This window comes from Acanthopagrus latus, chromosome 8 (assembly GCF_904848185.1).
Source record: "Acanthopagrus latus isolate v.2019 chromosome 8, fAcaLat1.1, whole genome shotgun sequence".
NCBI lineage: Eukaryota > Metazoa > Chordata > Actinopteri > Spariformes > Sparidae > Acanthopagrus > Acanthopagrus latus.
Genome location: NC_051046.1, coordinates 3,167,506 through 3,194,497, shown reverse-complemented (window position 1 = coordinate 3,194,497; position 26,992 = coordinate 3,167,506). Strand labels below are relative to the sequence as shown.

The 26,992-nt window shown below is 43.2% G+C and overlaps 3 protein-coding genes across 5 annotated transcripts in view; all 3 read right to left on the bottom strand.

The window, feature by feature from the left end:
- abcc8 (ATP-binding cassette, sub-family C (CFTR/MRP), member 8) overlaps positions 1–6,429 on the bottom strand; it is a 49,163-nt gene extending 42,734 nt beyond the window's left edge. For 2 of the 3 annotated variants that reach the window (XM_037106372.1, XM_037106373.1), the window contains exons 1-2: positions 6,187–6,207; positions 2,701–2,863 (exon numbers count right to left, since the gene is read on the bottom strand). In XM_037106372.1, the coding sequence (XP_036962267.1) occupies positions 2,701–2,863; positions 6,187–6,207 (184 nt within the window). Of the gene's footprint in view, positions 1–2,700; positions 2,864–6,186 lie in introns of all 3 variants that reach the window. The other variant, XM_037106371.1, reaches the window with a different exon arrangement.
- A 1,882-nt stretch (positions 6,430–8,311) lies between these two features.
- On the bottom strand, positions 8,312–26,180 carry ush1c (Usher syndrome 1C). Its single transcript, XM_037106374.1, has 20 exons — positions 26,029–26,180; positions 23,825–23,892; positions 22,775–22,918; positions 22,385–22,523; positions 21,381–21,489; positions 21,228–21,252; positions 21,079–21,136; positions 20,808–20,996; positions 20,650–20,709; positions 20,082–20,138; positions 18,880–19,022; positions 17,605–17,670; positions 17,072–17,211; positions 16,851–16,906; positions 12,087–12,128; positions 11,540–11,593; positions 11,327–11,426; positions 10,451–10,560; positions 10,257–10,312; positions 8,312–8,683 (listed from the first exon to the last, which is right to left on the bottom strand). Exons 1-20 carry the CDS (start codon positions 26,062–26,064, stop codon positions 8,671–8,673), a joined length of 1,665 nt encoding a protein of 554 aa, XP_036962269.1. The 5' UTR covers positions 26,065–26,180; the 3' UTR covers positions 8,312–8,670.
- On the bottom strand, positions 12,135–16,844 carry LOC119024012 (harmonin-like). Its single transcript, XM_037106378.1, has 7 exons — positions 16,497–16,844; positions 16,124–16,288; positions 15,857–15,973; positions 14,584–15,285; positions 13,867–13,920; positions 13,602–13,730; positions 12,135–13,078 (listed from the first exon to the last, which is right to left on the bottom strand). The coding sequence occupies exons 1-7, from the start codon at positions 16,578–16,580 to the stop codon at positions 12,983–12,985; spliced, it is 1,347 nt and encodes a 448-aa protein (XP_036962273.1). The 5' UTR covers positions 16,581–16,844; the 3' UTR covers positions 12,135–12,982.
- Positions 26,181–26,992: the final 812 nt, after the last annotated feature.

The following is a 26,992-nucleotide window of genomic DNA, read 5'->3' as shown; positions in this document are numbered from 1 at the left end:
TGAGTGCTTTCCACTCCAACTACAGCCTCGAACATCATGAGCTCTTATAAATGACCAAAGGATCTGCAGCAGGAACAGACGCCTGTTCCTTATTCATCATTCAGACACCTGTGAAAACATCACTGTCGTTACACTGCAGCCGACAAGAGACCAATTATTTGATCTCTTTTTGATGCGACAACTTCTTCATCCTTAATCGTTTTGCAAGACATTTGTTTCATCTCAGACTGGAACATAACAGCCATTCAATCATCAGAGGGTAATTTATTTCATTAAGGTGAGTCACTGCTGTCATAAAGACGGATCTCTGATGATCAAATTATATTAATGACTCCTCTTGCTGTTGGCACCTCAGGCGTCGGACGGTGGATCTCTGAAGTGTTGGCACAGGCTGCCTACACACACACACACACACACACACACACACACACACACACACACACACTCTGAATCTCTCTCTTTATCTGCCTCCTTTCCAAAACATGCACACACCATCTGCTAAAGCACGCTGCAATATCATTAAAAATCAATATCGTATTATTAATGCGAATAAAAACAAATGTTCCCATACTGGTGAACGAATCACATATTAATAATATCTAATTGATGCAGTGAACTCACACAATATTTCTCAAAAAGGTCAAACTGAAGCTAAAACTGTCTGGAATTAATTCAAAGTTGTTGTTTTTTGCAGGAATATCAAGAAATCACACTGTTTCCTGCTTCACAGATAAAGAGATTTGTGATGTTGGTGTTTCTGGACGACATCTGAATATGTCATCTTGGACGTTTCTCTCAGATGAATCGATGATTACTGTCAGCTGCAGCTCTAACTCGGTTACACACTGACTCACAGCCTCCTCTTACAGTCTCATACGCCTTGACGTGACTCGCTGAACTCATGAGCTGTAATCAACTCAGCACTGTGAAGAGCAACACATCCCAAAGCTGCAGGGAAGGAGATACTTAACGAGCATGCTGGTCTGAGAGCACTTGTCAGGTGACTCAAGGTGGAAATAACAGCTTTCACGCCCCAGAGGTTACGTTGAGGGTTAGTGATGACCGGGGAGAAATCACTGCAGCCTCCAGCGAGCTTTTCTTCTGCTCCCCCTCCAACAGACGATGCTGCCGTTACACCTCCACTCTGACAACTAGAGTGTTTTAGTTGAATTCATTTGCAGAAATCTTTAAAGCTAAAAACATAAACATTCGTCGAAAACTTCTAAAAACCAGAGGATAAGATGTGAGCAGATATGTCAGAGGTTGACATTTGCAGCAAACGTGACAGATCACGTTCATGTTAGGTGCCTACACACGAGGAGGTGCAGGCGGCTGGAGGTGGCATTAACAACGCCGACTGCATTTCGAGTCGCACATTTTCAGATGTTTTTGTGGCAAACAAAACATTGAATTTGTCACGGGAAATCTTCCATTCTCCGTCCATGTTTGTGGCAACTAACACAGGTTTTTTAAGCAAAACCAAAATGTTTTCCTGACCCTGTCCACAAGGCTTTTGTGCATAAACCTAACCAGAGCATAAGCACCAGTGTTCTGACAGGAGAGGAACAAACAGACAAAACAAAGAAATGTTCAAACATGTCCGTGGTTCTGCAGAAACGCGCTTGGCTAACATGCACGCTGATGAAGAAGCTGAGCTAATGCTAACATCCTGAAGGCTACCTGGCACATCTGCACCAGATTTTACAGCAATCCATCTAATAATTGTTGAAATTATGAAATGACACTGAGAGTTGAAGCACAGCCTTCACTACAAAGCATCCAAACATACAAATCACCAATTATCAGCCAGTTTGAAAAGACAAGTAATATGGAAATAGCTGGATGTTTATTGTGCTTCCCCACAACATATGCTGGTCTTGTTGGTAACCACCAACAACACCAGCATGTGTTGTGTTTTGGTGCGTAGGAAGACAAAGTCTCTCCATGTTACAGGATGTAATTAGAAAGGTTGCACGTTCCGTCACTGAACGACAGGAACACGGAGCAACTGTCAAACCAGCTGTATGTCGAGACAAAGTGTTTGTCCTGCTTGACAAGAAAAAGAGACACGAGCTACCTCTGGATTTCCACAACGCATGTGGTCAAACACAAACTCTCTGACATGAGAGGACAGATGATGAGTCCAGAACATGTGTGACCAGAGTGTCTGCTGTCCCGTTACGCGCTGACGATGACACTAATGGAATGGCCGGCAGCCAGGAAGGGGCGTAAAAGAGGTGTAACCCAACGCCAGTGCGATGGCATCTGTTTGCCCCCTCTACATATCATCAGACGAGTCACATTCGCTTTCAAAAAATGCTTGCAGCTCAAGAAATATGTCCTCATGTGCTGCCAGAGTCAGGAGACTCATATTTCTGCTGCTGGCTGCGGGACAGCGAACACCTACAGAGAGGCACAGTCGACAAGCTCATGAATTAAATAAAGGATAAAGAGTTAAAAGTGTGGAGATGAATTATTTACAGGACAGAGAATGCTTTCATTTGTATTTCACCTGCACAAATAAATGATTACTTGATGGAACATATCATGAATTAGATCACTGATCACAAGCAAAAGTAAACGAGCCGATGGAGAGAAAACTGAGAGGGGCAGATGGAGAACATGCTCGTCATCTGAGGACAAATGTGCGTGTGTGTGTGTGTGTGTGAAGAGGTGTGAGGACCTCCCAGAGACACTGACCGATGAAGAGGATGGGAAAGGTGATGAAGAGCAGGAACACATGTGGCACCACGTTGAGGGCGTCCAGGAAACAGCCATTGTTCAGAACCCCCCCGTCCACGTTGTAGGCCACCGAGTTATTCTCGTTCCCACAGAACGCCAAGGACATGGTGGAACCTGGACTCTGCAGGGAACCGGCCGGAGGAAGAGGAGGAAGAAGGAGGGGGGGAGGAGGAGGAGGAGGAGACAGAGGACAGACAGACAGATTTTAAACAGAGGCACTCAGCGCATGTCGTGCTCAAGGAAAGAACGCTGATGGCGTCCTCAGTCGATCCTTGTAATTCCTTAAAGTGGCCTCCTTCCTGTTCCCTCCTGAATCCAAATATCAGATCCAATTAAAGAGGGGAGGCAGAGGGAAGGAGGGAGAAGGGGGTCAGTCACAGTCCAGTGCAGCAGCAGCTCCCTCTCCTCTCCAGCGGTCTAAGCAGCTTTACTGGCCGTGCTGGTGAGAAACATCTGCATCCCGTCGGCCCGCAGCCCTCAGACATCCTCTAAAAACTGACGCTCCACTTTGTGCGAGGCGCCGCTCAGCTCCACCGGAATGCATTCAGTCATGCTCACACATACGAGCGGTGGCATTCTGCAGTGCGCCTTCTATTCCTGTCTCCGCGCAAACCAGAGCTCAAAGTCGACCTTGGAGTGTGCAGGCAGGCAGGCAGGCAAGCAGGAGGACTGAGAGAGGCGCTGAAGGTAGGGGGTGGAGGGAGGATGGTGGAGTGAATGATGGAGGAGAGAGAGGAGAGAGGAGAGGAGAGGAGAGAGAGGAGAGGAGAGGAGAGGAGAGGAGAGGAGAGGAGAGAGGAGAGGAGAGAGAGGAGAGGAGAGGAGAGGAGGTACAGCTGCTGAATGAGCGGTGGAAACGTCATGCGAAAGGTACGTGTGAAGCATGAGCAAGCGCTCTAATCTAAATCCCAGCACCACGTTTTCAGGAATTACATAACTCTCTCTCTCCCCCCTCAGTCATTTATCACTTTACTTCACATTTAGAGAGCGCTGCGAGAGAGAAACCACAGCGGTGGACTGGATAACTGAGCTGCTGCGCACATAAAAGAACAGAGGCATGAAATATGAATGAATTCTCAGGGAGGATGTTACTGTGGACCTGGTCCTGCAGGGATCAGATCAGCTAAAAAGCCACATGGGAGCAGATTTTGATAATCCATGTATCAGCAGGGACGGACTCACGGTCTTTTCTTAGTGGTTAAAATGATTTGTGTTTAATGTAATCCACAGTGCCGTGGTGACCTTTATATAGTTACAACAGAGGGATAAGCTTAAATGTAATGAATGTTTACACAGACGCTTATCTGATGTTTGACAAGCAACACAAGAATCTGGAGATTCAATTGTTTTTAAGTAACCAGATTGAGACGGTGATCAATGTTTACACCTCCTGCATCTTCTCCTCAGAATGACTGCTGATGTCTTTTACCTTCAGTTATTCTAGAAGCAGTTAATATATCAAGCGAAACATAAAGCTGAGACACATAAATGTGCATGAGGTGATCGTTCCTGTCCAGTCCAAGCAGAATAAAACAGTCAGCAGTTATTTTAAAGGCAGAGTTCACCCAGAAATGAAGATTCAGTCACGATCTACTCGCCTTCATGCCGACAGAAAGTCAGGAGAAGTTTCCACAAAGTGTTTCTGGAGCTTCACAGCAAAACAGCGTAGTGGCGTTCTGCTGAACAACTGAAGTAGCTGGAGACTTGTTTCAAAATGACTCCATTTTATGTTATATTGTTTTGTGGGACTAATCAAGGAATTTCTGATTCCTGATTCTGATTCATACAGCTCGTTCAGCGTAATCCAAGTTCCCAGACGCCCAAAGATCCCAAACTGAATCGTAAAAAGACTTTACACTCTTTATAAAGCTTTAGCTGCTAAGCTAAGAAGTGTTAGCGCTCAACAGTCTGAGGTGGAAACACGAGCTTGACCGTGTCTTTTCAAAGCAATTTGTGATCTCAAAAGTTAAGCGTAAGAAATGGCTCCCTACATCTGGTTCCACATAGTCCAAGATCCCAGAGGCCCAAAGATCCCAAATTTACACTTTTTATAAAGCTGGAATATTCACTGTAGCTGCTAAGCTAAGAAGTGTTAGCGCTCAACAGTCCGATCTTGACTTTTCAAATCGATGTCAGGGCTTCTTGGAGATTTGGATTACAAGTTTCAAGTATTAAAACAAGTCCCTATCGACTGAGTACGGTGCTGGAAAAACCTTTTTTTGGCTGTGAAGCTCCAGAAACATTTGGTGGTCTACGATTCTTTACCTGACCTTCAATCGGCACAAGAAGATCATGACTGACTTTGAATTTTTGGGTGAACTGTTCCTTTAATGTTGAGCTTGTGGAGTTTGAAACACTGGGAGCAAGATACTCTCTGAAGACAGTGCAAACCCTCAGACAGCTGATGTTTGACACAGATTAGAGGCTGACGAAGGTTAAATGTGCAGATCTGACAGTCAGTGACGGTCGAACATCGTTTTCAGAAGCAGTGAAATGCTGAAAGTGGAAGAAATTCTGCCGTTCTCTTCACTTCAGTGCCTCAAAATGAAGCGTTCACATGCCTGCAGTCATGTCCTCTCACTTCCTGTCACAGTTAATTCTCTCCTTTTACTCGGAAAACCATGTTTACACCAGCTGACAGTAGAGAGTGAAACATGGGAGCTTTCAGTAAATAAGGATGAAGACACTGATATTTCCACAAATGACAGACCAGATGTTATGTTGGCAGGATTTGGATCTTTGGAAAACACTCCCAACACCAAAAGCCTCTTTTTTTTTTTATCATGAACACTATTATCCTTTTGTCACAGCCGGGATAACTGGCCGGATTATACATCTGCGGTCGTCCTACATCAGACAGCAGCCCGGTCCACCACTGAGGAGAGTGGAAGGATTAGTGTGCACGGAAATAAAAAAAACAGAGGATGTGTTGAAGAGAAGAGCTGCTCACTCAGAGAGGAAAAAGAAATATTGGAGCTGCAGGAACTAAAAAGGGTTTCGTGCAAGCTGGAGGGGGACAAAAGACGTGAAACACCACAGTCTTTAAATATCAGAAGAGATTTCCATTGTTTGCCGCTTTAAGCTTCCACCTACATTTTCAGTCTGTGGGAGTAAATTGAGGCTCGGAGGTGAGTGATGAATCATGCATGATCTGTGTTAATCAACCCTGCAGGTCCCTCTCTCACCTACACCGAGAACTCAAGTGTGCTTCAGATCACAACAACCTCTTTCTTTCAACAAAATGTACTTTACTGTAAAGTCACTTTGGACAGAAGCGTCTGCTCTGTGCACCTAAAGTGTCTCTCACAGGGATTCCTCGACTTCATTACGTCCTGACTTCACTTGCAGCAGCAGCAGCAAACATTTAAAGATGCATGTAAATGAAAATATAAAATGTGTAACTGAGACAGAATCCAGGATGTTGCACCTGCATGCAGCACTTACCGGTTTACTCCGTGAGCTCATGGTGCTCCCCTGACTCCCAGTCACGCTCCTCGGCTGCTGTCAGTCACATCCGTCGCTCGGCTGATGAGGAGAGACAAAAGGAGCGAGAGTCTCCCGGTTCTCCGTCTCTCATGTGTTCAGCAGACTTCTTCTTCTTCTGCTGCTGCTGCTTCTCCCACTTTGTGTTTGAGCGTCCGGCCCGGCGGCGGTTTAAGGGTGGAGGCAGGGGAGCTGTCCACGGTGCTGAACCCGAGGAGGAGGAGGAAGAAGAAGAAGAAGAAGAGGAGGAGGAGGAGGAGGGCAGATCCTCCACCCGAAAGGGGGCCACGGATGGTCCTGACCATGAACCGTCAGAGGGGGGCTGTCAGCCAGACACCCGCCGGTCGATGCGCCGCTGAAACACGCAGCGGACAGAAGTCACGTATGCCATCATGACCGCACAGCGTTACATAACACACACACGCGTATTACATGATGGGGATTGACCGGCTTTTCCAGCTTCGTTTATTTATTTATTTATTAATTTATGATGATTGACGATGACAAACACTTTTTTTTTTTTTTTTACATCCATCAGAATGAACTCTGTCCGGGTGTAAATGTGACCCAGGCTCGTTGAAAGACGCGCAGGTTCGGTTGGAGCAGATTTGTGGACACATGTTGGGAAAACTGAGTGAAGAAGATGTTCGAGAAGGAGCTCTGTTGCCCCCTGTGGACATTTCTACACACACAACAATGCATGCCGGGAGTAAAACTCATGCAGGACTGATGGAAACATCTGGGTTTAACTTAAAGTCATATTTAAAGGTGCATTATCACGTTTTTTGGCGGAGAAATGTCGATTAGAATTAGTTGACTTGACTAGAAATATGCCTGGAAACCTGAAAGTTTTTATTAACAGGTCCAGTTTTACAAACGTAGACACATAATTAAATATAAGAGACATGTTTAGTTCACTCACAATCATCAGTTCACACGTTTTCAAGTTAAGTGATACATAAAATAAAATGAATGTATGAAGAAGTATTTCTTTAATTTCTTAACCACCAAGTTCCTCTTGAAGAGTCATTAAAATCCTCAACTTGCTGTTAATTACTTTGTTCCAGTATAAAACTATATATTTTCACCTAATTGGAAAAATGTGAGTCAATATTCAATAATAACCATCATCAGGGTTTGTGATGTCATCAGTATTGTACAAAAAAGACAAAAGAAAGGTCTCGAGAGAGTTTTAGCAATGCATGCTGGGAAGTCTGCCCCTCTCTTCCCTTACATAAACTTAACTTAATCAGTAAAATGTTTTTAACATGAACACTGTACTGTATTGTTAAAACATAAAACAATAATTAATTAACAAGCCCTTAAAAGTTTAATTCAATCTGGTGTTAAAGCGTTTTCCTCCGAGAGCAGCTTGTTTACTCACGGATGGAAAGGATAAATATTACCTAACTTTGTATTATCACCTCAATATTACCTGAGTTTTAAAATGTTTTTTCCAAAACTACAAGATGCCCCTTTAAATAACTCATTCTGTCAGTAATCGGAGTTACCAGGACAACAGAAGTTTGATGACAAACGATGACAAATAATGATTGTTCTGCGTTCGTGGAGCTACAAAGCCGCTCGACCTTTCAGAATGAATGAAACCGAACACATCACGAAGTCAGACTCCTCAATCTGATCAGTTTCCAGACAAACATATATTTCTAAGTGTTACGATCCACACATTGATCATCCATCTCTGTCAGATGATATTATTCTCCTCTCAGAACAGCTTGTTTAATCAGTGATGTGGAAAAGAAAACAGTTGCTACCTCATTAATATCGTAAATATTAAAATTATTTTGCAAACCCACATTAGCGCCCCTTTAAAACATTGTGGTGAGCATTTAGGAAGTGCTTCTTGGGTTATTTCAAAATATCAAAATTTATATTGTGTGTTATGTTTTTTTTCAAGGCCACATCGTCTAAACTGAGCAGGTTCTACCTCCCAAATCTTTATTTCTGAACCTGCTGCTTTGTGCTGATTGTGTTTAAGATCACTAACCAGATTGTCTTCTCTGTGCCAAACCTACCTGTCGATGTAATGAATAAACAAACAAAGAAGATGAAGAAGCAGCAGGGGATCGATGTGCACAACATGAGCAGTCCTTTATTGGGCTTAGAAAAGGCAGATTGGACGGCTGCTTTCAATTACAGTTTCCTTGTTGTTACTCTGACAGATGACACACACTTTTACTGCAGACAACTGAGTATTGATTCGATCATCCTCTGACATTTCGACACAGTTTGATTCTCAGAGAGCTTATAGAAATGTTACCTAAAAACAAAAGATCGTTTTCAGCTTGTTTGTCTAAAGATGAATGTGACGATGAAGAAGACACAGGAGTATTATGTAATTGTGGTTGAGAAGAATCCTGAAGGAATCATCAAGAATGAAAATCTTCTTAAAATCGGTCTTTTCTTGGCAGGCTGTTGATGAGACTAGAAGAACGTCCTGCAGGAGAAGAGAGAAGAATTAAGACGTGCAGTAGTTAAACCGGCTGTAAACTTTATTAACTGGACTGCAGAGAAACGTTTGCTCTCTTCACTCACTGCACATTAAAACACAACAGACCAACACACATGCAGCTGAGCTTTTTTTTTTTAAAAAAACACAGAGCTTAAAGGTGTAATTTGTAAGAAATGGGCAGAAATTTGACGGCAGCTCCAAAACAAGAAGGAGGCAGAAAAACCTCTTAGTGCTGCTGAATGTACTGAAACAATCCAAGACAGTTTTTATTATTATTTCTGCAAAGTTTGAAGCTAGTATATTTTTGCAGGGTTAGAGAAACTTGAATTCTGAGGGTGCACACTTTTATTTCACTATTTCTTAAGTAAAATAGGTGTAAAAAAAAAAAAAAAAATACGATCTCTGCTTTTACGTCTCATAACTGGAACTAAGGGGGCTTTAATCTTTTGCAGCACAAAGTGGTAACCAGCGACCAGATGGGCTGGAGCTAGCCTGTTAGCATGCTAACTTCAGTAGATATCATATTTAATGCAACACAGTACGAAGACGCCTTTGACGAAACATCAAAGCTGTTGTTTCTGGCCTTTAATTCACAAATTACTCCTTTAAAAACTGACTTTTCCTGACTGAGAAATAAAGAAAAACCCACTTTTTTTTTGGCATGTTTTAAACCCCATCATGTTAACCTCAACAAAAACCCTGCTGGTATCAAATAGATATGAACTGCAGCAGAGGAGGAATCTTTGTTACGCTGCTACTCAGTGTCACTTAGTGTCTCTGTATGTCAGAACATGTCACAGTCCCGAGCAGCAACATCAATCAGAACAACTGCTGAAGGCCGGCAAGTCCTGGTCTGCTGGAGCGAGCGTCCGTGACCCAGTGCTGCAGAACAACACCACAGAGGCCACATGTGTTTATATATACTGTATATACAGCTCACTGGGCCGGGCTTCGGTAGATATACGGTGGCGTGGGTCACTGAACGCATTAGTTTAAAAAAAAAAACCCGTCTCCACTCAAAAAGCACGGCCGCATCGTTGTAGAGCATACTGAAACATCGCCTTGAGGTATTAATACGCTCGAGCGTTTCTTGGAAGTACCGCAGCTTTAACGGTGAGACGTACGTCTGACTGTTTGACAAACGTGAGGGGACATAAATACCAAAACACAGTTTGCTTTCCTCTGATTGACAGGGAGATTGTCACATGCGCTCAAGAAAAACAAAGCCGCCACACCAAACCTCCCCTCAGTGAAGAAGAGGAGGAGGAGGAAGAGGTTTGAAGACTAAGTGGATTACCAGGACGAGGGTGAGGTGGGAGGAGGACAGGGGAGGGCTAGTGCTGAAGTAGGTAGCCGTGTCTGTACAGAGTCGCACTGCCTTCAAACACCTTTCTGTTCAAAGCGGGACTGACTGATGCTGACTTAGGGCTGCGTACACATGCACATTCACACACACACACAGACACACAAGCCACACTGTCACAATCTGGAACATCTGAACAACAGTTTACATGATGTGATGTTGTAAAACATAAAAAACATTCGGAGGGACGCTTACACTTCATCTTCATACTCTTTCGGAGGGGAAACGGCAATCACGACATCGATCCAGTCCTGAAAGGTTCAAAACAACACTTACTTCCAATTTGATCAATAAACAATATGATCAATCAGGGTCGATGGGGTTCAACTACAGTCGATAAAGCCACCAGGGTCAATAATAAATATCCTCAGTTCTAATCTGAGTCCTACCCCGCCGCTGTTCCAGGCTCGAGCCAGAGAGTTCTGTCCCTCATCCAATGAGGCATCGATCAGGATTTTCCCATTCACAGCCATGAGTTCATCCCCGGATACGATGCCACCTGCAAACACACACACACACACACACACACACACACCTCAGCTGCAGAGATGAATATAACGTCTGCTCGAAGAGGCACTCAAACATTTTAAAATCTGCATCGACTCAAGTCGGCTTAAAACATGTTGTCCCTCACACGGCCGCATGTATCCGTCAACAAGCACCGTTCACTGATATTGTTCAGAAATGTACTGACCTATAAATCACCATGGAAACACTATTGACAGAGTAATAATAAAGTGCAGATTCGGACAGTCTGTACACTTAATGAGCATAACAAACCACTTTGTATTCATGAGGCTTCTGCACCTCCACAGCAGAGCTAATGTTGTGAATATGAAACGTATTTGCAGTGCAAGTATGGCATCTACGATTCTGCTAAAATGGCAGATTTTTTACAATGAGGAGTAGAATTAATCAACAGTTTATTAAGCAAATGTAGCCAAAATAAAATGGTCCTCCAATAAATCCTGCTGTAACTTACAAAAGCTTCAATCTGTTGTTTTTCTGAAACCGGTTTAAAGATGGTTGTTTTCAAAGATGCAGTTTATGGTGCTGAGTTCCACTTTATGCACAAAGTTTAACAAGTCCTGAAAGACACAGAGTCTAAGAGGCTTTCTATGCAAAACTGTTGGAGCTAACTCAAGTAAATGTGAAGTAAAGAAATGTTTCTTGCCTTGTCTTGATCTTTTGAGGGCTTCAGACTTTCATTTATCTAAGTTCTGTCATCAAGTTTAACTTTAAAACCCACAAAAAAATGAACTGACCGTGCTTATCTGCAGCTCCACCTTCATACACTGAAGACACCACCAACTTTCCCAACGGAGAGTCCGCACCGCCCTCCAGAGCAATGTCGAGCTGTCCAGCCTTACAACCAGTCAGCAAAAACAATCAAACAGGAGTAGTTCACTTTAAAAGTGATCGTTCCTCTAATGAACATATCTGAAGTGTGAGTCGTCTGATGTGTCGGCAGAAAGTACCTTTTTAATTCTCAGCAGTCTCACATCTCGCCCGTCTATCTGGTCTGCAGAGAACTATCAGCAAAGAAAGAATTAAAGGACAAATAGTAAAACACACAAAACAAAACAAAACACTGCAGCTGCAAATTAAGTCATGAAGATTAAGATTAACTGCTCTACAGTCGTTAACGTCAGGTTAGTTATTCTTCTCCTTCAGGAGAAACAAACTAGAAACCTGTGTTAAATCACACAGCGGATAATTTAATTTACTGTTTATAGCCTGTAAATTAGCTTAACCTCTCTCATTAACCTGGTCGGCTTATAGTTGAAATACTGAAATTATACAACAATTTTATCTTTAAAATATTGTGTAATTTCTCCACTGTTATATTAATCTGTATTGTTGTAGTAATGTCAGTTTTAATGTATCTTTGGAATAATGACAACTTGTTTTGTAACCTTTAGAAACATCAGCTCTTTTAGTAAAGCAGGTTCATATTTTTGTTAGCGGGAGCTGCGACCCGTCAGCTGTACATCTAAAACTTCTAACACGATCGGGGTACAATACCATGGAGTAGGGATCAAACTCTTCCTCGTATTTCTGAAATCCCTGAAAGAGAATCAACACGCAGTTCATTGAAAACAGATCAATACATCAACAGAGAGCCAACAACAACAACAACCAGGGCACAAAAAAGTCACATTATGAAGACCGAGCCAGATTTCCTTTGACAACCACTTTCTCTGTTAGTGTTTTTAATTCCAGGCTGAAAAATGAGTAACCATGGTAACACTCTGAGACACCAAGTAAAAAAGCACAGATGCTTTTAAAGCTTCATACTTTAATTCAACTCATCCACAGATGATGACTCCACCCAATGTCGACGGCTATTTAATTTCAGGGTAAAAGAAAGTGAACAAAGGACGTCACATTTTTCTCCCTGCAAAGTAAACACATTAATCTAGCTGTTCATTTCCTGTTGTTGTTGTTGTTGTGCAACGCGGGCATAAAAAATGAACTCATTTGTGAAATATGTTTTTTATTTAATCGTGGCTTGAGGCAGAAATTGGAAAACAATATCAGTGATGTGGTATTTTAGTCCGACAGATACATTAAATCAAATGAGACCGATGTTCTGTGTGAACGGACGCGACGACCGGCTTCAACGAGCCTTTAAAACAAACAGAAACAATCTGCTGCTGCTGCCGGTACGGATGAAAACCAATAACGGCAATAAAACCACAACACGTGCATTCCCACACTACATGATCGCAGTGTGTTGCTCCACATCGATCAAAGTGCAGTCATGCATTGGCGAAGTGATACAGACAACAAGAGAGAGGAGATAATGAAAAACTAAAGGAAGAGGCTCCAGTCGACCGTGAGGACACCTGATGTGTTACCACGGATGGATAAAGGGCAGAAAGAAACTGGAGGAAAAAGCACTCAGGAGCAGCAGCGATCTAAGGCAGGTGGTGATAGGTGTGGATTACTTGTCGTTTGGTGTTTGATTTAAACGACGAGTTGAAGGGAACCATCCGTTTCAGCATTTCCGGAGGCTGAAACACAAGAACGCGTATCAGCTCTTAGTGGACGTGTAAAAAAAACCACAAAAAAACAAACCAACAAAAACAAGCATGTGAATGATTTATGGCATTCCTTCCTGTTCTCCTGAGAAACACATTTCACCTCCAGCTGCAGAGGTAATACATTAACTGAAGGGAGAAGAAGTGTGTAGTTCTGCCGCTGTGCTCTCCAGGTGTGAATGTGTGGCTCCATAATAAAGTGATAAGGTTTGTTGGAAAGCGCTCCCTGCAAAACAAATTCAGTTTGAGGAATAAGCTACGAGTCCAGTTTCATTACAGCTTCACGTCAGGAGTGAGAAACAGCTCCCCGGTGTGAAGTAATAACCACCGATTGTCTTTGTGTGAAACAGCTGGAGAATCTCGTAAAGAGAGGCAGCGATGAATCACTGAGATGAAGGCAAACGGTGTGAAACATCTGAATGCTTTACGACCTTACTAAGCTGAATTAAGAGTTTTGTCTTGTAGTAGTAGGAGATGACTGCGGTGTGTTTCATACCAAGACGTCAGAACGGACTGCAGATCTGTGCAGGTCTGGTCGGTGGGTCTGGGACTGAGGCAGCATGACGGGTTTGGACATGACGGGAGCCATCTGACGCCTCTGGTTGGGGGGACTAGGAGCTAGTTGCTATTGGGGGGCAAAAGACCATGTTTCCGTGCTACAGCTGAGTACAGGTTTGTATAAACAGGATGCTCATTCGTTAAATTATTTCACAATAAAAGCATCCTGGACGTGATCGCATGCAAAACAGAAGCAGACTCACCAAGGGGGAGCTTGAACTGGAAATTCGACTGGCATGCGAGGTGTTTCTCATTACCTGAACCACAGTGACATAAAATTAATCTTGTTATCCCCCCTGGCACAGACGGCACTGCAGAAATATCAGTGCAACACACACCAGGACTCATTCTCAACGTCTCAGATATCACAGCGTGACGGAGGCTTCAAAGGCAAACCGATGCACGACCAAGGAGGAAGTGCATTAGAGAGCAAGCAACCACAAGCACACACAACAAACCCCTCTACTGAGCTATAAGATGCTGCTTCCATCCCCACCACACATCATGCAACCCTCCACTCAGTTTAACAAACCCCAAGCTACAAGAGGACATCAATAACAACACACTGCATCTCTGAGTGCATTTCCCTCAGCACAGAAGAAAACTGTAAATCAATGACGGCCCACTTAGGTCATGCTAATGCCCTGTATCGCTTTCTGGTCACGCATAAAACATCCCAACACACAGAACAGGACATGCACATGAATCTATGTATTAAGAAGAACTGAGTCCTGCAGCCTTGAAGAAGATTTAACCTCTGTGACTCTCTATATATTCTCTATATAATAACTTCCTGCGGTGCTGTATTCTGAATCTACAAGGATCCTACACGAATAAAGGACAAATGAAGTGCCCTTGAATCTCAATAAGGAAAGGAAAAGCCACGCAGACACGTCGTCTCTCACGTGAGAACCTCTGACCTTCGGACTGGAGGGGTAGGACATTTCACTGGCGTTAGACGAGTAAATTCCTCCTCTTGGGAGGTAGCCGCCTGACTCCCACTCGCTCCTGTGATCCGGAGGACTGGGAGGGTGCTGGAGGTGATGGTGATGATGCTGGCGGTGCCCGCTGAGGGGTCCGACTCGATCCTCCGAGTGTTGCGGGGGTGGGGGCGGAGGTGGAGGCGGTGGGGGCGGCGGAGGAGGAGGTGGCGGCGGAGGAGGCCGCGGAGCAGGCTGGGGGGAGGAAGGAGGCCATGACGACTGAGGTGGAGGAGGGTAGTTGGAGGAAGGTGGGCGAGCAGGTTGGGAAGGGTGAGGATGAGGGTGAGGATGAGGGTGAGGGTGAGGCCTGCGCCCCTTGTTGTTCGAGGTAGACGGGCCAGAGGGAGGTTTTCGAGCAGTGGGTGGAGAAGGAGGGCGCCGCTGTGGGGACACTCGAGAGGAAGGAGGGGAGTAGTTGGGTATGGTAGGATGCAGCTTGGGTGAGGGTGGAGGGAGAGGCAAGGGAGGGGGAGGCTGGTTGTTGCTGGGCTGGGTGGGGGCCAGTCTCTTCAGAGGGCCCCTCAGGCTCTGATCCACCTCATCCAGGTTAATGTCGTCCAGATCTGTGGTGGCGAGGTGGAGGCCGCCAGCGAAGCGCTTCACCTTGGGCTCAGCGGCAGGAGAGCGCGGCGGGGAGAGCTTAAAGTCACAAGGACACGGAAAATAAATTGTTTCACCTCAAGCATCAGTTCTCAAGAACACATCTGCAAAGTCAGTGAAGGTGCTGGGCAACAACGCACAAAAACACAAATAATACAGACAGACTGTTGTCCTGCGTCCCCTGATTCTTTTACAGTTAGCTGAAGTTAATTTATGGCCAAAGTGTTTGTCTTTTTGTGGCATTTAAGATTTAATTCTCAAAAAAATTCACACTGTTAGATCTCTGGTATATTCAACCTACTTTAACTTGCTGAAAAAGTTGTTTTTAGTGGTATGAACCGGTTTCTAGCACACCAACCCTCTGCTGCTTCACTATATGCAGAATATATATCATATAATAGAGCATTCAAGGTGAAATAAGCAACAAAACATCACACATCTTGTTTTTTGCTGAATTGTAATGACTGTGAAGAACATAATTTAAGTGTTATCATGGTGACAGAAACAACCGGCGACCAAATAATATCAGGAGGAGTTTTTCAATGACACAAACATCATCGCAGAGCTCTGAGAGCAGAGAGGTTTCGACAGAGGAGGTCTCACTCGGTACCTCTGGGGATTCGTTCTCCACGCAGGAGATCTGCTCCAACCGAGTCTGACAGAGACGCTCCACCCAGTGCTGCACTTTCTCCGACTCCTCTAGGTCTTCTCTCTCCGTCTCTGAGACCTGGTAGGAACCCAGGGCCACGCCGCATCAGACAGCAAGGAATTTAGTGCAACATGGTTACATTTAGTTAAAACTTGTCACCCTGAGAAACAAGCCAACATTGCAGTACTGTGCATTTTAAAAATTCCACTCCAACGTCTCCTCTCGTACCTCCTGAACCAGCCGGTTGATCTTCAGTTGCTTCTCTTTTTCGTACATCTCTTCTTTCTCCTTGGCGAGTTTCAGCTCGAACTCCATCTCCTTCTTGTTTTTTCTCTGCTCCTGCAGCGTGTCTGTGTTGGAAGTTTTCTTTTTTTTCTTCTTCTTTTCTCCTTTCTGGGACGCCACCAGTAAGTCAAAACAAAAAGCAACATCTGCCACTCCGAACCACACACAGCACAACACTGTTTAGAAGTGATAAAACCACAGCAAACTACTTTGTGAATTACGAGTATGAAACCACGCCTTTGTCATGACGTTATAAAAACCAGTTAAACACCAGAAACTCCACTGCACCACACTGAAGTCAGGCCGCTGACAGTACCTTGCGCATTGAAGGCAGTTTCCCTTCATATCGATAAAACCAGCCAAATGCTGAGGATGGAGATGAACACAGGTCTTTAAACATATGTAACAAGAAGTCTCAGCACACGTCAAACCTTCCCATGTTAAAAAAAAAAAAAAGCAAAACAATCGACTCAGAGTCACAACACAGTAATCAAAACAGAAATGGAAGACAACAGATTTAGTTTGTTTTGAGTTCTGCAAACTCCTCTTGAAAACCAAATGATGCAAACTGTATTTTGACGGATGCAGAAATGGCTGTCAAAGGAAATCTAGCAACGGTCTGCATGAACATCCTGGTACCACAGCTGTGACAGAGACAGCTGGGACTCACTCGCTCATCCTGCTCTTCCTCCTCGTCTTCCTCTCTGAAGGATTGGGCTTCATCGTCTTAGAGGAGAGGCCATAAAAAGCAGCACAGCACACAGGAGAGACAGAGCATGCGTCAAACAGAGGAAGTAAGGTTGAAAGAGTTACCTCTACAACTCTATGAGAAGAAAAGAGAAATATAGGATTCGTGCACTTCAGGGTAAAGTTTCTTTCAGGTGTCCTTACGAGAACTCTTGGCCTTTGGAGACGGGCTGGTCTTCTTCTCAGGCGGGGCTGGCGACGGGCTCTTTGGACTCTTGGGCCGGTCTTTGGCTCCCCAGTCCTCCTCCCACTCTCTGTTGTGCTTCATCTCCGCAGCCTCAATCCTGAGGAGGACGACGAAACAAGTGAGAGACGCAGGATATTTCATACATGCTTAAAACAATACTGAACTGGCACTTTATGGACATTCAAAGGTTGAGTGTGTCAGATTTAGAGACCTCTATTAGCAGAAGTTGAATATGATATTCAATATAATGTTTTGATTAGTGTATAATCACCTGAAACTAAAGAATTGTGTTTTTGTTACCTTAAAATGAGCCTTTCATAACTACAGAGATGTTTCTACAGTAGCCTGGATTGGACAAACTAAAACCTGACTCTAGAGAAGACCTTTCGCCTTTTTAGCAGCCAGCAAGAGGCGAGGATCATTTTATTGCTACCTAACACTAACCCTGACACAGTGGACCTTTTTAAAAACACAAAAGCTTGTTGTATACTTCTCCATCTCCTTCTTGTAGCGCTCCTCTTCCTCTGCAGCTTTCTGAGAGATCTCCATCTGTCTCCTGTTTAAAAAACATGACACATACACAATATTAAACTCTGTACACATCCAACATACGGCAGCACAGGGCTATAAATACAGAATATATGACCTTAATTCAGTATGTAGCAGCTGGTATGAGTGTCAGTCCTGCAGCGCCTGCTATGCAGTTACATCAATCATTCAAAAATACCACCGGCGTTTAAGCATTGAGAGCGTATCCTCTGAATTTACAAACGCCTGACAAGAATGTGCCAACGATATATATATGATGTAACTACAGAGCAATATAACGAATCGTTGGTTGGATGGAAAATCATTTCAAGTGCCGTTTGCTGTCTTTGTCCCCGTTATATGTAAATGTAAGCATGTGAGGCATTTACCTAGCTGACTCAGGACTCAGGATGTTTTTGTGTTTTGTGTTTGCATGTTTGTGTTGTGGTTCACGCAGGTCACGCGCTGCCCTGAATACATTAGCGGTATGTGAATTCAGCGTGACAGGAGAGGTTTGATCCACAAAAGGAAAAGAAAAAGAAGCAGGCCATTGAGAATACATAATTTAGCACTGACTGACAGATGATATTGGCGGCTGAATGCGGAGGGAGGCTGCTTCTAAAGTCTCAATCAGCTGGTATTCACCAAGCTGATTATTGGTTGTTGGGTCAAATTGTTTTTTTTTTGTCTTGAGGGAAAAATCAATTTCAGCTGTGTCTGAAGGAACCTTTCAGCTTGAAGGATAAAGACGTGGTGGACGCACACAGGGCACCATTTATGTTGAGATGTACCAATATGTCCGTCAAATGTCCTTGGAAAAAATGGCTTGCTTCAGTCAGCTCGAGGTGAAACTACTTGTGAGCTGCATTTTCTGCATATGTGTGTGTGTTTGATATCCACTTGCACTCAGCTTGTCAGTTTTAAATAGAAATTCTATTCATATCATCAAATGATGCTCTTCAAAATTGGGTCAAACCCTGTCTAAACATCAAGTGATCCCGCCGACAAAAATAGGGTTTGTATTTGTGTGGTAAGATCTGATTTGAGGGTTGTGTCACGATATCTTTCTGAGCTACATCAGACCAGATTCTTAATTTATAGATGAATATACCTCCAATACATCACGACAAAGACACTAAAACATCCGTCTCGTGTTCATGCAGATCAAGACAAATGCCATTCTTCTACCAAACGACAAAGACAGGAGAGCAGTTGACGCTTTGCTCTGTTCACTCACTGCCTCTCCTTCTCCTGCTGCTCTTTAAGGATTTTGTTGGTCTCCAGTGCCACCCTCTTCTGATGCATCAGCTCCTGCCTGTCCAGCTCTCTGCGGGCCTCCACTGCCAGCCGCTCCTCATCTGTCATGAACAGATCGCTGCCCTGCGAGGGTGACAGCAGCAAGAGACAGATAATCAGGCAAGGAAATATCGTGCACAGCGGCGGGTCCTTAAACTTTTTGGCTCTGGTGACTGGAGGGCAAGAACAAAACCAGAGACAAAGAGAGACGAGCGGACGGGTACTTTCTATCGTCAGTATAAAGTAATGTAATGTAATTTGCCTTGAATAGCAATAATCTGATAATGTGGATGTGTTGCAGTCAAAACAGCAAAATGAAAACACACAGACTCACACAAACAGACACAAATAAATGCTTTAGACAGGCACCGAGGAAGAAACGGTAAATAAGACGGGACTGCTCGTCTCGGTTACACAGTCATCGTCGCTGAGTCCCGAGGTAAACAACCTGCCGAGTGACATCAGCGATGATTAATGCTGCTCCTGCAGACAGCCGGGCTGAAGCTCAGACGAGGAAATGTGATGTCTCCGAAGCATCTGTGCCGGTCAGGAATACCAATTGGTTAAGGTAGAACGGTTTCGCTCTCTGGGTGCCGTCAGAGGTAATTAAGCAGATTTTATCCCCATCCTTGATTACATGTTATTCTGTGAACTTTCGATCCACAGCTGTACTTTCACTGTGCCATTTTTATCGCCACCTGGTTACGAAATCTCCCAGGAAACTCAGAGGCTGACTAGGGATGAAGTCAAGCTGGCGGCATGGCACCATTTCTATCGGTATGAGCGTTTACATTCAGAGTGAATTAACAGATAAACTCACGCAGACATCTGTTATATTTAAATATCGTTTTGAGACTTTAATATCCCCGATAAGATCCAAGACAGACTAATATCTCAGAAACTTGGGAATCTTTCCATCAACGCATCATTTTAAATGGTGAGTGTCATCACATACAATCATATTCATCTTGAAGTCTGTGGTGTTAAACATGTCTATTTTTAATTCAACATACATGACTAAGGTGTTATTTAAGAGAAAAAAACACAGTTATGAGTTGAGCAAAAGAGGACACACTGTAGTACTGAATGTGTCATATATTATAATTAATTTCTATTAAATAAAATGCAGCTAGTTGTACTTACAGCTCCTGTCAGGACAGTAATAGTCAGACTCCTGCTGCTCTTCAGGACTTTCACAGCCTGGAAAGATAAAACAAGATGACTTAAAATAATGATCTCACTTGTTAAAGGTAAAGTTCATTTCCAATAATAAAATTAAGGGTAATATGTTAACAGCGCTTCATGGCCTGTGTGAGGTACACATGTATGTGTTATGTGTTTTTATCAGAGTGTGAAATCAACACCAACTCCCGGTAAATACTGCAGGCTTTTATTTTCTCCGTCAGCCACTTTGGCGATTAACCAACAGGCCATGAGGGACGTTTTTGTACTGCAGAAACCATTTTGGCTGGTTAAACGCTGACTTGGCTTTGGATCTGCAGCTCAGGGAGTCAAACACTGAACAAACACTGCCAGCGATGAGACGTTTAACTTCTAATGGCATCACAAGAGCACAGTTAAAAACAGATGCTCTCGTTGTGTCGTGGGTGCTTTGGATAAAAACGACTAAATTGTTTATCGATGTAGGATTAAGAAAGATTGATGAACACTGGACTGAAGCAGACAAATCATTTAATTGAGCATAATTCACCTCTTTGTGGTGCATGTTGGTGAAATCCACCCCGTTCACCTCTACGATCTGGTCGCCAATCTACATTTTGGAATAAAGACACAGAAGCAGTTGACAGCAGGCCGGTATGTAAAGACTCAGGATTTCACAGGGATGTTCTGGTCACTTTGAGCGATCACCTCGAGTCCGACTTCCGCAGAAAGAGAACCTGGCTTGACGTTACTGATGTAGATGCCGGGTTTCTGTGTCGGCCCACTGGAGATGCTGATGCCCATCCCCTTGGAGCCCACCAGACTGAGGAAAACCTTCTTCTCCTTGATTTCTTTACCTCCAGTGGACGCCAAGCCTGCGACGCTGCTTTTCTTCTCCTGCAGACAGAAAGAAAAATTGTGATTAACTGTTGGCTGAGGTGCTAAAACACCAAAGAAAGAAGGTAAATCTGTCTCTTACCCCTGACTCGGACACAAACTGGTCGACAAACTGCCACTTGAGAGGTTCATCTGATGAGCTGGAGAAGTGAATGTGATCAAATGAGAACACAGGTGATCTCTGCATGTCACTGCCTGTTTCATCAAACAGCAGCTCGTTAACGATCTTACCTTTTCACTGGGATCATCCCCACGTCTGCACAGACAGAAAAAAAACACAACAAATTAAAATCTTTAACGATGAAGCTGCTGTTAAAGAGCAATCACCGTCGTGCACATCAGTCATTCAGCTGTTGCTGCAGAGTGAGTTTGTGTTTGACGTACGCCGGACTTTAAGTGACACAATCTTCTTGGTCTTGATGAGACTGATGACCTCCTCGTGGATGCAGGAGGAGATGGAGTATCCGTTGATGCGCACAATCTCATCCCCAACCTACACATCAGCACAGGATGGGAAATCATGGATGACACCTTCACTTTTAATATAAATCAAGATCCCGGATGATTTTATTGCCGCTTAACTTACACCCATGACTGTTTAACACACCGGCTACAGTAAGTTTTATTGATCTATGTGACTGATTTATATTTTGATTTAAGTCAGCCTAGTCCTGTTTTAAACTACATTTCAAAGCTTAATCAAAGACGGGGCTGTAAATCAACATAAGACAGACAGCTCTTATACATTACAGCTGTTGTATTGCTTCTCTGCATGTAAAACTAATACATAAACACTGCGACCTCCTTGGTTGTGTTTTGTTTATGCAATATATAATAAAGGATTGTTAATGTATTACTTTATGCCACTTGTAAAGCTGCCATGTTTTCAGAGACAACCCTCACTTGGATGAGATCTAACCCTAAAAACCAGCCTGCAGAGAGCCACAGCGGTCTTTCTGTCTCATCTATATTAAAGCATCGATCTAAAAATGTACTTCTTCTTCTTTCATGACAGAAGTTTCTTTTATTTAAAGCCCATCTGAGAGAGACTGTCATGCAAACACTGTGCAAAAAACATGGTGCTTTACCCCACCTAGTGGATGCTGGTGTCATAACACAAACACTGAGACACATGGCCACAGAAAACCATCACAGTTTCACTGATAAGACAGACGATCGGTCCCTCGCATAGTCCTTAAATTTTATGAAAATATTGATAAAATTGCATTTAACATTCACGATTATCATCTACACACACCTTTTTTGTAACTGATTGCAAAAAGTAATGATATCATTCATTAAAACTAGTTTTAAGTACCTGACATATCAAGTCCACATTTCAAAAGTAGTTTAGATAAATGATCATCACAGTTAAACGTCAAACGTACCTGGAGATCAACATTTTCAGCCTGACTGTCTTTGACAATCTGTGATATGTAGAGACCACAGCCAAACTCCAGCCCGCCCCGGACGCTCAGACCCAATCCATCTCTGTGTGTCCGATCCAAACGCACCTCTTTCAGCTTCCTGCACCACCGAGAGAGACAGAGAGAAACAGGAAGATGTACAGCAGGATGTGTGAGACAGGTGAACTCTACACAGGGACAAGACGAATGGCTTCAGTATGAAAACAAAGAAAAATCCTGACAAGCACAGAGGGATATTATGTTGTAATTACATCCTCTTTGTTGGTTGTTTTCATTACGTAAGCACACACACTATGTGATACTGACCAGATGTACACCAGTACTAGAAACACGAGTCTACGCTGGACTCACCGTGACCTCTTCGGGGTGAGCAGGTCGTACTCCACCTGGTGTTTGAGCGGGATGAGAGGTCGGATGGCGTCAAACAGCGGCAGGCGCTTCGGTTCGTTGATGACCAGCTTCAAATCCCCAACGAGCACCCGTAGATCCATCGACCTGAGAGAGGAGACGGAGACGAATAGTGGAAGTTTGGTACACTTTCTTTTTTGGAAAATACAATATAAGATCCCTTTATTTTTTACAACATGAATTTTTCGATTTAGACATACTGAACGTCATATGAACTTCAGTCTGACGTACAAGTAATGTTAATGGAAAATATAACCCAACCATCTTTCCTTCACAATTCAAAAGAGGACGAGAACAGCAGCACAGTAACAGCTACGGCATAAAATCTGTCCACCTGGCCTCCTGCTTGAATTATTAATAGGCACCGTTTGGAGGATGAACATAGAAAAAAAAAAGCTTTTGTGGCTAACTGGCCAGGCTTGTCGGAGCACAGTGGAAACTGATCAGAGGCTTAACCAGCAGGGCCACAGAGCTCTGCCTCTGTACAAAGATTAATTGAAACCTAGACCTGTAGCCCCCTCAGTCCGACCCAACCCCCCTCTCTCCCTCGCTGCCCCGGCTCTCTGAGACCAGCCTGTTATCAGAAACCATGACCGGGCACACAGGTGAGGTTAACCTGGAGCTTTGAGTGCATCAGCGTGACACTATCGAGAGCCTTTGAAAACTAAAAGACATGAAAAAGTTAAAAGCTAGTGAGCAATTTCTGGTGAAGTGGGAAAAAAGGCATTCGGGCATCATTTCACCTGCAGCTAACACAGAGCAAGAGGGGAATACAGCAACACTGGAGGCAAATGAGAATAAAAGTGGCATTTTATCTTAGATTGGACATATTTAGATGCATAAAAATTACTGAATGTCACACGTTGAGTGTTGTGAACTACATTTGATCAGTTCTGGTTGAAAGAAGCGATTATTCATGGGCACAATCTTTCTTTCTCTTCAAGACAGAGACAAAACAAAACAGAAAAAGCAACAGCGCCACATGCTACTCACTGGTGATACATGCGGAGGACATCGTACAGGTAATCCTTCTCTGCTTCATTTTCAATCAGCAGCTCCACCTGCAAGAAAGGACAAACACACGGTGCCATCCGTCTTCTCGCTGTAGGAATACATCAGCCCACTGACACACACTGTACCTCTCTCCTGTGGTCCTGTCAGCACCACCGGGTCGGGTGAACTATCACCTGTGTGTGTGTGTGTGTCCGTGTGTGTGTTGGAGTCAAACAAACCTGACGGCGGTTCAGCTGCAGCAGGATGGGTTTGAGGAAACGCTTCGGCCAATCACTGATGTAACACATTTCACTATCCTATCGTAAAAAAAACGTTCAAACCCGACGCCAGAAACTTTGGTTTATTTAATCGGAGCGATGGTTAAATTCAGGCCGCCGGGATGACGAGCCTCCGGAGACTGAAGCAGGTAGCAATGGACGTCTCTTCTCTAACTATCAAACCGCTGGGAGGGAATAATGGCAGTACAGCTGAGGAGAGGCTGCAGCAGGAAGGTCAGCAGTGTCGTCTTACATCTCACGACACAAACAGAGGTTACCATTCACGCCCAACATTCACACGCTTCATCTTAAACAGCTCAAAGATCAGAGAGCAAAACACGCAAACACATTCAGACACCTCCGTATCACTGCAAGTAAGGATTACTTCCATCCACAACTTATTCTGGCTCTTTTATCATTTCGTTCATAGGGAAATTACCTTTTTAGTTAGTTAGGACTCTTGCGAAGCACACAAATATTATCTTAACCTGATTTCATTAAAAAGCTTTAACCAAGGCTGTTTAATTTGAATTTTATAGTCGAGAATCAAACTGAAATCCTACTTATAACATTAAAAAGATGAATCATTCCTTTGCTGTACTTCTAAGACTAATAAAGCAAAGGAAAAACTAAAAAAGCATCTTGTAAAAGTTTGAAGTAGTTCAATATTCCTGGATTAAAAGTAGAGTTTACCTGAGATTCATTATAAGATTAGTGTACGTGTAAACTATGTGGACCCTGCAGGGTGGTTGCTGTGTGTGTGTGTGTGTGTGTGTGTGTGTGTGTGTCATGGTGTTTACGACGGTGATAAATTTCTCTCGCTCAGGGAAGTGAGACACGGTCGGCCTCCACCTGCAGACTTTGGCACCATAAAACCAATCCGGCAGGTGATAATCGATCAGTCAGACACCCATTTTAAAAAGAGCACACAAGATTTTTTTCTGCACAGAATGAGACACTATAGGCCCAAACCTTTGATATCCACCTTTAAATGACAAAAAATAAAAATAGAAATAGAGTTTTTCTTGTCCACCGAACAGAGATACGTGGACGATGTTCCAGAACAGACACAACGCCTCATTGTGCCACGTTGGCCCCTCTGCCTCTAATTAAAAACGGTAAATTGCCACATCTCTTCCGCTCAGCTGCTCACGTCTGACACGCTCTGCCATTAACCCAGTGCTGAGATGCCCTTTTGAAGAGCCTCCAGAATGGGACCCTGCCCAACTGCATGCAGCACAGATGGCCGTGTGGTGATCCCGACATGCTCCGGGGCTGAAAAACACTCTGAAACATATCATGTTCCCTTTCCTTTTGTCCTGTTTTACTTATTATGTACATTTGTGCCAACATCAACCACAACAGCATGGCGTCATTTGTGCTCAATTCATGGAACCACATCGCATAGATTCACTAACATTTGTTTGATCAGTTGCATATGATGTTTACCTGAGAGAGAACAGGTGAGACACATACAGGAAGGAAGTCATCCAATATGGCTGCTGAGAACTGACTTTTAAGATATAATGTAGCTGAAACTCTTCAACTAGTCTGCCTGTAAATTCCACCTAACTGACTATAAACACTGTAAAAATCATTTTACACAAGAAAATCAAAGAAAACCATTTATTTCAGTGAAATTAAAATCCCTAAATCTATTAACAACAAATAAATAACTTGTATACAAGAGTGATAAATTATATATTAACCTCTAAATTGTGTTTGACTTTTTTGATTTTTGCTCTCAACACAAATAAATGAAATTAAAGTGTTTTTTAAACTGTTCCTGTCTCGTGAGGCCTGCAGCACGTCTGCGTAACACCCCACTGAAAGATAACGTTACACCTGAGTAACAGCCAGGTAGAGAACGAGCTCTTTTTATTTAAATATTTAATCAAATATAAAAGTAAAAGGTCTGTATCTTACCTTGTGCCTAAACTCCCGGGCGACTTTCCTCTCCATCGTTGAGAGACACGGCAGCAAACAGACCGACGTGAGAACCAGGAGCCGGAGAAGTTTGACAGGACCGGAGAGGCGTCAGTACGTCAAGGTGCACGCACGGACAACGAGCTTCCGGTGGAGATTTTCATAGTAAGAGGATAAAAATTGTTTTGATAGTATACGCCTAGAAAAACATTTTGTGTGATGATCTTAATTGTTTCACTTTGTGGTATTCATGTCCAATCTAGGCATTTCAATCATGATTTTTCTTCGTCAGGAACATGTTGAATCTAAGAAAAATCTTTTCCACACTTCCAATTCTCTGAGGCTTTTTTGGAACAGGATGCACTTAAAGAAGAAGAAGGGCTTAAAAGAAGAATATCTGTTTGAGGATTATAATGTTTGTTTTTTATGCCAAAGAAAGACGTTGTTGTTGTTGTTGTTTATAACTTGATTATTTATTATATATCTAGATTATTAAATCTTTTTTGGCAAGGGTTAGGGTTTAAATAGGGTTTAAATTTATCAAAATTTACTTCCTGTTAAGTTTTTTTTTTTTTTACTTTTCTTACTTTTTTTTTGTACATTTATTTATTTCAATTTCCTCTTTGTTAAAAAACGGAATGCGCTTGGAAATACTTAAAACTGTGTTCAACGAGCCTGTTCTTTAAAAAGCAAAATAATATTTAGGCATTTATTTTGAAGTGATATCCTTTTCCCTTTTGTTTCCGTCGACAGTTGCTGCTTTCCCCATCACTCATGTTTTATATTAATTAGAAGTAACTTGAGCACTTACTTGCAATATAAATTATCTAATTATGTTACAGACTCAAGTTTTAAAACACAGAAAAATTGCTGGGTGCACAGAAGGAAGTAAAGTCCACCCATTAATCTTGTAATTACTGCCTGAATATCATTAATAATGGTTGCATCTTACTGTAATTGCAAA